The 13,445-nt window shown below is 46.9% G+C and overlaps 1 protein-coding gene across 1 annotated transcript in view; it reads left to right on the top strand.

The window, feature by feature from the left end:
- LOC109900466 (teneurin-3) overlaps positions 1-13,445 on the top strand; it is a 383,528-nt gene that overhangs the window by 354,253 nt on the left and 15,830 nt on the right. Inside the window, exons 25-30 of the mRNA XM_031828225.1 lie at positions 484-588; positions 1,390-1,907; positions 7,860-7,961; positions 8,147-8,320; positions 8,560-9,170; positions 12,369-12,544. Coding sequence (XP_031684085.1) covers positions 484-588; positions 1,390-1,907; positions 7,860-7,961; positions 8,147-8,320; positions 8,560-9,170; positions 12,369-12,544 — 1,686 coding nt within the window. The remainder of the gene's footprint in view (positions 1-483; positions 589-1,389; positions 1,908-7,859; positions 7,962-8,146; positions 8,321-8,559; positions 9,171-12,368; positions 12,545-13,445) is intronic.

A 13,445-nucleotide genomic window follows, 5' to 3' on the forward strand; every position in this document is an offset into this window, starting at 1 on the left:
CTCTTCCCCTTCACCCCCCCCTCCGCCCCATCCCTCTTCCCCTTCACCCCCTCCTCCCATCTCTCTTCCCCTTCACCCCCCCCTCCTCCCCATTTCCCTCTTCCCCTTCACCCCCCCCCCATATCCCTCTTCCTCTCCACCTCCCCCTCCATATCCCCTCTTCCCCTTCACCCCCCTTCCTCCCCCTCCATATCCCTCTTCCCTTTACCCCAACTCATCCCCCTCCCCATCCCTCTTCCCCCTTCAACCCCCCCTCCTCCCCCTCCCCATCCCTCTTCCCCTTCACCCCCCCCTCCATATCCCTCTTCCCCTTCACCTCCTCCCCATCCCTCTTCCCCTTCACCTCCTCCCCCTCCCCATCCCTCTTCCCCTTCACCTCCTCCCCCTCCCCATCACTCTTCCCCTTCACCCCTCCCCCCTCCTCCCCATCCCTCTTCCCCTTCACCCCTCCCCCCCTCCTCCTCCCCCTCCCTACGGGATCAGCAGTGGAGCAGGTGAACACACCGCCTCAGGAGCGCGGACCCTCCTCCCCCTCCCCATCCCTCTTCCCCTTCACCCCCCCTCCCTACGGGATCAGCAGTGGAGCAGGTGAACACACCGCCTCAGGAGCGCGGACCCTCCTCCGATACACACACTAGGAGAAAGGAGGGAGAGAAGTTGCTTTTAGCCGCTGTTGTCGCAACCATAGCAACAGTCTGTTTCTCATCCATTTGGATGTGAAGTGAAGATGAACTAACCCCCCCTGCTCCTCCCTCCCTCTCTCTCTCATTCCATCCCACCAGAAACATGGGGGTTTTCTTCCCTTCCTCCTCTCTTCTAGGCTCTCGTCCCCAAAATAGAGACAGTTATGGATTCACACATTTTATTTTATTTTATTCTATTGTTCCTATTTTGGGGTTTTTTAAAATGCAGAGACGGCGCTGAAAATGGCTTATTTTCCCTCCCCCATCCTCCCTTCCTCTTCTGCCCTGTGAAATAATTCACTACTAGACATCAAAATGTGAATTATTCACCGGGTGCTTCCTTCTGCGGTGACCTGAAAAATGCCCAAGCCACACTCATACACACACACACACTCATACACACACACACTCATACACACACACACTCATACACACACACACTCATACACACACACACTCATACACACACACACTCATACACACGAACACGTTGTACATCCACAGGCTGGCAAGTGCTGTGTGTGCATAGGAGTGTGTGTGTGCATAGGAGTGTGTATGTGCATAGGAGTGTGTATGTGCGTATAGTATGTCTGTGTGAATGTGTACTGAATGTGTACTGAATGTGCACGTACGCAGGTATGTGTACTGTACATCCAAATATCTCAGTCTCCATCTCTCTGCTTCTACTCCATGTATTATGGTAGGTAAGAACGGGTACATCTACTTCTACTAAATCTCCTTCCTTTCCCTCTCTGTCCCGCTACTCCATGTATTACGGTAGATAATAATTGGTACATCTACTTCTTACCTCTCATCACTTTCCCTCTCTGCCCCACTACTCCAGGTATTACGGTAGATAAGAACGGGTACATCTACTTCTTACCTCTCATCACTTTCCCTCTCTGCCCCACTACTCCAGGTGTTACGGTAGATAAGAACGGGTACATCTACTTCTTACCTCTCATCACTTTCCCTCTCTGCCCTACTACTCCAGGTATTACGGTAGATAAGAACGGGTACATCTACTTCTTACCTCTCATCACTTTCCCTCTCTGCCCCACTACTCCAGGTATTACGGTAGATAAGAACGGGTACATCTACTTCGTAGACGGGACCATGATCAGGAAGGTGGATCGTAACGGGATCATCTCCACCCTGTTGGGCTCCAACGACCTCACCTCAGCACGACCCCTGACCTGTGACACCAGCATGCACATCAGACAGGTGGGTCACATGCACACAGGGACATCCACCTGAACACGAACACACACCAAACCTCCAGTGTTTGCTGGACTCACTTTATCTTAATGGCGGCCCTGAGTCATCGTTCAGAGCCATACATATACAAACATGGTTCTATCACCCTTACTATATACATTTGGCAATATACATTCAGTCCATATAGCCTCTTTGATGTAGGCTGTAGTAGATGGTGTGGCTGGCTAGTATTGACAGGGGTGTTGTCTCATCTGAGAGAACCAGTGTTCTCCTCTACTGAGTTGCAGTGCTTATTAAAGGCCTAAAGCTCCCCCTGCTGGCCGCTCGCTATACCCCAAACCTGCCCCCAGTCAACCAACACAGCTGAACTCTGCCCTATGGCGTAGATTACAGTGCCAGGTTTGGGGACGATTCCATTTCAATTCAACCAATTCAGCAAGTAAACTGAAATTACACAATGAGAAAACATTTTTTTAACTATTAAACTTAAATAATAGCCTGGGTGTTTTATTTGCTTAAATCACTGAAAACAACTATTGCTTATTAGAGACAGGCTTTTATTTGAGTCTATTTCCTTAGTGCACACAGCTTTTGCTCATTTGCATATTTCCTGCACTGATGTCTTATCATTTACACACTGTGGCTTTTGTCTGTGTCACGTTTCTTTTGTCTGTGTCATGTTTCTTTTGTCTGTGTCACGTTTCTTTTGTCTGTGTCACGTTTCTTTTGTCTGTGTCACGTTTCTTTTGTCTGTGTCACGTTTCTTTGTCTGTGTCACGTTTCTTTTCTCTGTGTCACGTTTCTTTTGTCTGTGTCACGTTTCTTTCTCTGTGTCACATTTCTTTTCTCTGTGTCACGTTTCTTTTGTCTGTGTCATGTTTCTTTTGTCTGTGTCATGTTTCTTTTGTCTGTGGCATGTTTCTTTTGTCTGTGTCACGTTTCTTTTGTCTGTGTCACGTTTCTTTTGTCTGTGTCACGTTTCTTTTGTCTGTGTCACGTTTCTTTTGTCTGTGTCACGTTTCTTTTGTCTGTGTCACGTTTCTTTTGTCTGTGTCACGTTTCTTTTGTCTGTGTCACGTTTCTTTTCTCTGTGTCACGTTTCTTTTCTCTGTGTCACGTTTTCTCTGTGTCACGTTTCTTTTGTCTGTGTCACGTTTCTTTTGTCTGTGTCACGTTTCTTTTGTCTGTGTCACGTTTCTTTTGTCTGTGTCACGTTTCTTTTGTCTGTGTCACGTTTCTTTTGTCTGTGTCACGTTTCTTTTCTCTGTGTCACGTTTCTTTTGTCTGTGTCACGTTTCTTTTGTCTGTGTCACGTTTCTTTTGTCTGTGTCACGTTTCTTTTGTCTGTGTCACGTTTCTTTTGTCTGTGTCACGTTTCTTTTGTCTGTGTCACGTTTCTTTTGTCTGTGTCACGTTTCTTTTCTCTGTGTCACGTTTCTTTTGTCTGTGTCACGTTTCTTTTCTCTGTGTCACATTTCTTTTCTCTGTGTCACGTTTCTTTTGTCTGTGTCATGTTTCTTTTGTCTGTGTCATGTTTCTTTTGTCTGTGTCATGTTTCTTTTGTCTGTGGCATGTTTCTTTTGTCTGTGTCACGTTTCTTTTGTCTGTGTCACGTTTCTTTTGTCTGTGTCACGTTTCTTTTGTCTGTGTCACGTTTCTTTTGTCTGTGTCACGTTTCTTTTGTCTGTGTCACGTTTCTTTTCTCTGTGTCACGTTTCTTTTCTCTGTGTCACGTTTCTTTTCTCTGTGTCACGTTTCTTTTGTCTGTGTCACGTTTCTTTTGTCTGTGTCACGTTTTCTTTTGTCTGTGTCACGTTTCTTTTGTCTGTGTCACGTTTCTTTTGTCTGTGTCACGTTTCTTTTGTCTGTGTCACGTTTCTTTTCTCTGTGTCACGTTTCTTTTGTCTGTGTCACGTTTCTTTTGTCTGTGTCACGTTTCTTTTTCTGTGTCACGTTTCTTTTGTCTGTGTCACGTTTCTTTGTCTGTGTCACGTTTCTTTTGTCTGTGTCACGTTCTTTGTCTGTGTCACGTTTCTTTTGTCTGTGTCACGTTTCTTTTGTCTGTGTCACGTTTCTTTTGTCTGTGTCACGTTTCTTTTGTCTGTGTCACGGTTTCTTTTGTCTGTGTCACGTTTCTTTTGTCTGTGTCACGTTTCTTTTGTCTGTGTCATGTTTCTTTTGTCTGTGGCATGTTTCTTTGTCTGTGTCACGTTTCTTTGTCTGTGTCACGTTTCTTTTCTCTGTGTCACGTTTCTTTTCTCTGTGTCACGTTTCTTTTGTCTGTGTCACGTTTCTTTTCTCTGTGTCACGTTTCTTTTCTCTGTGTCACGTTTCTTTTGTCTTATTATATCTATTAAAAAAACATTCAAAACTTTTCCTCGTGCATTTTTGCCGGTTCTGCCGATTTCTAGGGCTCTGTACCCTCGAAGCTCTTCACTGTTTTTGTGCTTGCCAGTTAGCTAGCAGTTCTCAGCTGTTAGCAGCCAACGGCTAGCAGTTTCTTACTGGTGATATAAACGGATGATTGTCAAACATTTTCGAGTCATTACTGAATTATTCAATGTAAAAAAATCAAGCATTAAACCTTGTAAACAATTCATTTTGACCCCGGCGCTTATTTGAAAGAGGCTTTTATTTCCTGAAATGTGTGCAGTTGCTCAGCTATTAAAAGGGACAGGTGATTATTTGAATCTCGGCATCTAATTGAGGTTTTACAGTTGTTCACTTCCCGAATTGGCAAATTGAAATGGAACTGACCCCAACCCCAAACAGCACTATGGCCCTCAGCCTCAGCTCTTTCTAAGGGCCAAATCCAACTCCAGGTATTTCAGGGTCCGGTTTGGATCTCACTTTATTGTTGAAAGACAGGAATCATCTGAGGATTAAGAGGGAACAGGATGTGTCAATCATAATACTGTTCCTGAAAGTGGCCTCCCCTATTGGAGTTTTTACGAGGCGCTTTTCCTGGATTATCCAATCAGAGTGGGCTAGTTTGAGCTTTAGGGAAGCACTGAAGTGGGTTATCTTGAATGATAGGCTGCTGGTGGTGCTGTCTAGATGGTGGTAGTTTTGTTGATGTTTTTTTGCCAAACTGAGAGCCCAAGAGAATGTCAGTTTTCTGACTGAAAGTATATTGACAGTGTTCTGAACTAATGTGAAGCATAACCAGTGTGGGCAAGTCAGGTATTTGGTGTGTTGTCTCTGAGTCCCCTGTGCCTTCCACTGCTAGCTAGATCAATGTGTGTGTGTGTGTGTGTGTGTGTGTGTGTGTGTGTGTGTGTGTGTGTGTGTGTGTGTGTGTGTGTGTGTGTGTGTGTGTGTGTGTGTGTGTGTGTGTGTGTGTGTGTGTGTGCCCTGAGCTACCCCTATATCAATCCTCACTACACCTCACTTCCTCCGATTCCCCGTCTCTCAAAACAGACAGAGACAGATTCACTCAGATCATTCTTCTCCATCTCTCCATCCCTCTCCCTTTCTTCTTTGGACTCACTCCTCCTCCTTCTCATCCTCTTCTCCTCTGTCACAATCACAGAGCGAGGGAGAGAGTCCCCTGTGACAAAGAGAGAGAAACACAGAGTTGAGTTATTCAGGAACATATATGCAGTACCCATGGGTCCGGGGGGGAAGAATGGGGAAGAGACACAGTGTAGCGCAGCCAGCCAGGGAGGGAGAAGAAGTATGGGTGCGTCCCAAATGGCACCTTATTCCCTAGATAGTGCACTAAATAGGGAACAGGGTGCCATTTGGCAAGCAGCGGGGACTCACTGGAGCAAAAACAAACCAAAGACAGCTCTGTGTCAGTTAAAACAGGCAGCAGAAACACTGCAACCCCCAACCACTGTCACCTCAACATGGCGGTGGTATGAAATAAAATGTTCCCATACACATGCTGTACTGTAGAGAGGGGATTCCCCTCCACAGCCTCAGTGCTTTCAAGGCTATACCACTCTCTCTCTCCAGCTCACTCTCTCCAACTCTCTCTCTCTAGCTCTCTCTCTCCAGCTCTCTCTCTCTCCAACTCTCTCTCTCCAACTCTCTCTCTAGCTCTCTCTCTCCAGCTCTCTCTCTAGCTCTCTCTCTCCAGCTCTCTCTCCAGCTCTCTCTCTCCAGCTCACTCTCTCCAACTCTCTCTCTCTAGCTCTCTCTCTCTAGCTCTCTCTCTCTCCAGCTCTCTCTCTCCAACTCTCTCTCTCTAGCTCTCTCCAGCTCTCTCTCTCTCCAGCTCTCTCTCTCCAGCTCTCTCTCTCCAGCTCTCTCTCCAGCTCTCTCTCCAGCTCACTCTCTCCAACTCTCTCTCTCCAGCTCTCTCTCTCCAACTCTCTCTCCAGCTCTCTCTCTCCAGCTCTCTCTCTCCAGCTCTCTCTCTCCAGCTCTCTCTCTCCAACTCTCTCTCTCCAGCTCTCTCTCTCCAGCTCTCTCTCTCCAGCTCACTCTCTCCAACTCTCTCTCTCCAGCTCTCTCTCTCCAACTCTCTCTCTCCAGCTCTCTCTCTCCAGCTCTCTCTCTCCAGCTCTCTCTCCCCAGCTCTCTCTCTCCAGCTCTCTCTCTCCAGCTCTCTCTCTCCAACTCTCTCTCTCCAGCTCTCTCTCTCCAGCTCTCTCTCTCCAGCTCACTCTCTCCAACTCTCTCTCACCAGCTCTCTCTCTCCAACTCTCTCTCTCCAACTCTCTCTCTCCAGCTCTCTCTCTCCAACTCTCTCTCTCCAACTCTCTCTCTCCAGCTCTCTCTCTCTAGGAGCTATGTTGAGAAGTTGACGATTGAACTCTGCCGTGCGCTGCAGTGGCTACCAACTGATGATTTTGGGCATCTGAATAGACAGGAACGCTCTGTTGTCATTTCACTTTCCTCCACTTCCATTTCCACAGGGGGGAAAAGCAGGGGTTAAGTATTTGTAGCACTTTGAGAGTCGAAGGAAGAAACACAGTCTGTCTTCCAGTCACTGCATGGTACCAAGTGCCCAAATAGTGTCTCTTTATTTCAGCTTTATCCATGTATAATGTATGGCCTGTAACTGGCAGGGAAGAGCTTTCATGTGGTCGAGCTAAAGGCTAAAAGCGTCATTAGCTTTTAATGGTCCTCTGCTGAAGCGCTTAACCTGCCAGGTCACTCAGGGTCGGGGGTGAGGTGAAGACGTCGAAGACAGCAGATCCCTAACTACCGCTGTGCCCGGAGCTCTACAAAACACTAATGGTGCAGAAGTGTGTGTGTTTTGGGGGGCGGGAGTGTGTGTGTGTGTGTTCTCTTCATATCATCTTTACCAAGACATTTTGTCCGCCAGCATACCCTGCTCCTCCACCGGGAGATGGAAACAGAATGAGAGAGAAGTCTCGTTGAGACTATAAAACGTGAACGTCTCCCTTTCTCTCTCCTCTTTGTTTTGCCAGCAGAGAGTTGCTTCCCTCAGGCGATGAGGGAGTGCATCATTTCGCAGAGTGTGTGTAGGGGTGTGTGTGTGTGTGTGCACGTGTGCATGCGTAAGTGAGTGTGGGCCTGCATGTGTGTGTGTGTGGTGCGCGTGTGTGTGTGTTTGTCTTTAAAATGTAATAAATGACCCGGTGGCTGATTTAAATTGAATCAGAGCGAAGCACACAATGTATAAGTCCTGAGAAGTAAAGGATCCTTCTTCATCAGTGTCACAGCCAGACGCTCAGGGGGGGCAGAGGGGGCTGGGGGGTGCAGAGCAGCACTAGACTCACATCTCATCTGTTCTGTCTTTGTGGGTTGATTTGTTTGTTTCTGTCATCTTTACGGAACTTTTGCGAAGAGTTTTCACCCCTTCAGGCTAATAAAGGTTCTGGTTGATTCCTTTTTCTTCTCCTTTCAGTGGATGTAAATTGTTCAGTGTTTTTGGGGTCTGCAATGTATTTTTGGTTACATGTGGGACCACAGTACGGCTAGCTGTCTGTCTCCCTTGGCGTCGGATAATGAGGATCCTAATGAATCTAATCTCTGCTGTAGGTTCGTCTGGAGTGGCCCACAGCTCTGGCCATCAACCCCATGGATAATTCCATCTATGTCCTGGACAACAACGTGGTGCTCCAGATCACTGAGAACAGACAGGTGACCATCACACGCCCACATAGGAGCACTTCTATTACATACGCAAATACGTTCATGCTGGTAGTGGGAACAATGCATGATGGGTAAGGCGAGATGGAAGGATGCACCGACACATTGGGGCTGAATAAGTCTTGGCCAAGATACTGTTCGCCTCTTTGACTTGTGTTGTTGCTGTGTCCCAACAGGTGCGCATCGTGGCGGGACGCCCCATGCACTGCCAGGTGCCGGGTATAGAATACACGCTGGGCAAGCGGGCGGTGCAGACCATGCTGGAGGGAGCTGCCGCCATCGCCCTGTCCTACAGTGGCGTGCTCTACATCGCCGAGACTGATGAGAAGAAGATACACCGCATCCGCCAGGTCATATAGTCCTGTAATATAGTACAATGATATGTCATGAGATGCAAACGAAGAGGGGGGGAAAGACCAAGAACAACGTACTGTTGTATTTGCCGTTCTGGCTGGCACTGCTTTTGCAGCCTACTTTGAATATCTTTCAATGATTGTTATGTCATTGTTTTTACCCTCGTTGCACTGATTGTAAGTGGCTGTGGATCAGAGCATTCTGCTAAATGATTCAACTTCACATGTAAATGTAGGTGTCCACGGGCGGCGATATCACGCCCTTGGCCGGAGCTCTGTCCGACTGCGACTGCAAGAACGACGCCAACTGCGACTGCTACCAGACAGGCGACGGCTACGCCAAAGACGCCCGCCTCAACTCGCCCTCCTCGCTGGTCGTCTCGCCCGACGGTACGCTCTACGTGGCCGACCTGGGCAACATCCGCATCCGCGCCGTCCGCCGCAACCAACCGCCGTCGGGCTCCGCCGTCTCCGGCCCGGGCTCCTTCGAGGTGGCCTCGCCGTCGTCCCAGGAGCTCTACGTGTTTGATTCCAACGGAACCCACCAGTTCACCATGTCTCTCGTCACCGGGGACTACAAGTACAACTTCAGCTATAGCAACGAGGAGGACGTTACAGCCGTGACGGATAGTAGTGGCAACACCTTGAGGATCCGCCGCGACCCCAACCGGATGCCGGTGCGGATCGTGGCCCCGGACAACCAGGTGATCTGGCTGACAATCGGGACCAATGGCGGGTTGAAGACACTGACGGCCCAGGGACAGGAGCTGGTGCTGTTCACCTACCACGGCAACAGTGGGCTGCTCGCCACCAAGACCATACAGATAGGATGGACCACCTTCTATGAGTAAGTAGTACTTACTGACCAGCAAAGACTTAGGGCTCAATTCTGATTGACTATTTGACAGACTGACTGACTGACTATCTGACTGACTGTCTGACTGATAAACTGACTGATAATCTGACTGACTGACTGACTGACTAATCTGACTAACTGACACTCTGACTCATAAACTGACTGACTATCTGACTGACTGAAATCTGACTCATAGACTGACTGACTATATAACTGACTATCTGACTGGCTGACAATCTGACTCATGAACTGACTGACTATCTGACTGACTATCTGACTCATAAACTGACTGACTATCTGACTGACAATCTGACTCATAAACTGACTGACTATCTGACAGACAATCTGACTCATAAACTGACTGACAATCTGACTGACTATCTGACCGACTATCTGACTCATAAACTGACTGACAAGCTGACTCATAAACTGACTAACTATCTGACTGACTATCTGACTCATAAACTGACTGACTATCTGACTGACTGACAATCTGACTCATAAACTGACTGACTATCTGACTGACAATCTGACTCATAAACTGACTGACTATTTGACTGACAATCTGACTCATAAACTGACTGACAATCTGACTCATAAACTGACTGACTATCTGACTGACTATCTGACTGACTGACAATCTGACTCATAAACTAACTGACTATCTGACTGACAATCTGACTCATAAACTGACTGACTATCTGACTCATAAACTGACTGACTATCTGACTGACTGACAATCTGACTCATAAACTGACTGACTATCTGACTGACTATCTGACTCATAAACTGACTGACTATCTGACTGACAATCTGACTCATAAACTGACTAACTATCTGACTCATAAACTGACTGACTATCTGACTGACTGACAATCTGACTCATAAACTGACTGACTATCTGACTGACAATCTGACTCATAAACTGACTGACTATCTGACTGACTATCTGACTGACTGACAATCTGACTCATAAACTAACTGACTATCTGACTGACAATCTGACTCATAAACTGACTGACTATCTGACTCATAAACTGACTGACTATCTGACTGACTGACAATCTGACTCATAAACTGACTGACTATCTGGCTGACTCTCTGACTGACTATCTGACTGACTGACAATCTGACTCATAAACTGACTGACTCTCTGACTGAGTATCTGACTGACTATCTGACTGACTATCTGACTCATAAACTGACTGACTATCTGACTGACAATCTGACTCATAAACTGACTAACTATCTGACTGACTATCTGACTCATAAACTGACTGACTATCTGACTGACTATCTGACTGACTGACAATCTGACTCATAAACTGACTGACTATCTGACTGACAATCTGACTCATAAACTGACTGACTATCTGACTCATAAACTGACTCATAAACTGACTGCCCCACTGGTTGTGTTTCAGAAAGCTGCTATAAGAGAAGTCTCTCTCCCTCTGTTGTCCCCTAAGACTGTGTAAGGAAGTGTCAGTGTCCCCCTTTTTGTGAGTGTCCCTTGTCCCGTAAATCCTAACTCTGACAGCATGAAGATGTCCTTCATCATCCTATACCATCTAGTGATTGGCTGTGTGTATACTATAGAGCCAGCAGCCATCTTTTCTGCACTTCCATCTGATCTGTATCAGTAAGACAGGAGCTGATCAATGCCTGCTCAGCAAAACCATATCACACACACACACTCACATACACACACATACCCTTACACACACGCCACACAACTCAGGGGACATCTTCATAGAAAACGTTCCATTCCGTTTCACCTTGTACTGTACCACGTTCCAACACATGGAGGAATAGTTGTAAATTATACAGTGTGTGTGTGTGTGTGTGTGTGTGTGTGTGTGTGTGTGTGTGTGTGTGTGTGTGTGTGTGTGTGTGTGTGTGTGTGTGTGTGTGTGTGTGTGTGTGTGTGTGTGTGTGTGTGTGTGTGTGTGATGCTTGGAGTAGAGCTCATCTGGGAGCCACACCCACTGTCACCATGGAGGAAATATGGAGGGAGGAGAGAAAGAAGAGTGTGAGACAGAGAGTCACAAAGTGCCTGTTACTCCCAGAGCAGACATACACCAGCAGACACAGGGCTGTCACTACATCTCTCTCTAAATCTGATAGTAGGCTAGCTCAGGCACACACAAACACACACACTGACACTCCCTCCAGGTACCAAAATAGACTCCCAGCCATATGGGACAGCAAAGGCCCTAGTCAGCTAGCCAGGCAGTGTGTTCGACCATGCTACAGCTTCCATAGCCCAAAACTTTTACCACAGAGCCCTTGTCAAAAAGACTGCCTCTGAGTCTGAACCCAAACCCTGACCCCTCAACCTGCTACCCGCTGACTCTCTATTCAACATCACAATGCCAGAGGAAGTCGTTGACTACAGTTCTACAGTGTCTGACTGTATCCTTAAATACATGTACAAAAACAAACAAATGTTTCCTGATCTTTCTCTCAGATATAGGAGAGACACTTCAGAACAAATTGCCTTTTGATATTTTTGATGGGACTGTTGGATCTGTTGTTCCATGTAGTGAATCTGTTATTCAGTGTGATTATATGGGCTAATAGCAGTAAAGATACAAATATTTATATTTTTTGGGATACTTCAAGGGGTCTTAAAATTAAAAATCAAATAGCTAAATATTTATTGGAAGGACATTCTTAAAACAATTCCATATAACTTTATTTTCCTATTTTTCTCCCCTCTCGCTCCCTCTGTCTTCTCCCTTCTCTCTCCTTCTCTCACTCCCTCTGTCTCTCTCCACTCTCTCTCTCTCTCTCTCTCTCTCTCTCTCTCTCTCTCTCTCTCTCTCTCTCTCCCCCTCTGTCTTCTCCCCTCTCTCTGTCTTCTCTCCCCTCTCTTTCTCTCTCTCTCCTCTCTCTCTGTCTTCTCTCTCCTCTCTCTCTCTTCTCTCCTCTCTCTCTGTCTTCTCTCCTCTCTCTCTGTCTTCTCTCCTCTCTCTCTGTCTTCTCTACTCTCTCTCTGTCTTCTCTCCTCTCTCTGTCTTCTCTCCCTCCCCTCTCTGTCTTCTCTCCTCTCTCTCTGTCTTCTCTCCTCTCTCTCTGTCTTCTCTCCTCTCTCTCTGTCTTCTCTCCTCTCTCACTTTCTTTCTTTCTTTCTTTCTTTCTTTCTTTCTTTCTTTCTTTCTTTCTATCTATCTCCATTCCCTCCAGTTATGACAGTGAGGGTCGTCTAACCAACGTGACATTCCCTACGGGGGTGGTGACCAACCTGCACGGGGACATGACCGGGGCCATCACGGTGGACATTGAGACGTCCGGCCGTGACGAGGACGTCAGCATCACCACCAACCTCTCCTCCATTGACTCCTTCTACACACTGGTCCAGGGTAAGTAGAGGTGGGGAGGTGTGTATGTGTATGTGTGTGTGTGTGTGTGTGTGTGTGTGTGTGTGTGTGTGTGTGTGTGTGTGTGTGTGTGTGTGTGTGTGTGTGTGTGTGTGTGTGTGTGTTTACACATATCTGTGTGTCTCAACGTTGTGTGCCAATCATGAATATTAATGCGCCACGTTGATAAACCAACAGCATTGATTAGTCGAACGTCAACACAATATTAATGACTTCACCAATTACTCAATGGGCATTAATCCCTGATCCCCTTTCATTATTAAAGAGGTCATAAAATAAAGACAGCTCAGAGATCAATATACTTAATCATACAACAGTAACTGTCTGTTTGTAGACAGAGGAGAGGAGAGGAGAGGAGAGGAGAGGAGAGGAGAGGAGAGGAGAGGAGAGGAGAGGAGAGGAGAGGAGAGGAGAGGAGAGGAGAGGAGAGGAGAGGAGAGGAGAGGAGAGGAGAGGAGAGGAGAGGAGAGGAGAGGAGAGGAGAGGAGAGGAGAGGAGAGGAACCTTGAAGGGTTCTATCAATGCAGGCCCAACATAGGAATCCTCCATCCTTTATGTAACAGAAGGCGAGAATGTGGTTCTCAAATCTGAAATCAGATGTTGCTTATTTAAGCAATAAGGTCCGAGGGGGTGTGGTATATGACCAATATTCCACAATATTGCAAAGACTGTTCTTATGCACGACGCAGTACCTGGAGTACCTGGATACAGCCCTTAGGCATGGTATATTGGCAATGTACCACAAACGCCCGAGGTGCCTTATTGCTATTATAAACTGGTTACCAACGTAATTATAGGATTAAAAATGTCGTCCCCACGGGATACGGTCTGATATACCACGGCTGTCGGCATTCAGGGCTCGAACTAAAACACTTTTGACTTT

The sequence above is a fragment of the Oncorhynchus kisutch genome, linkage group LG7 (assembly GCF_002021735.2).
Source record: "Oncorhynchus kisutch isolate 150728-3 linkage group LG7, Okis_V2, whole genome shotgun sequence".
Lineage (NCBI taxonomy): Eukaryota > Metazoa > Chordata > Actinopteri > Salmoniformes > Salmonidae > Oncorhynchus > Oncorhynchus kisutch.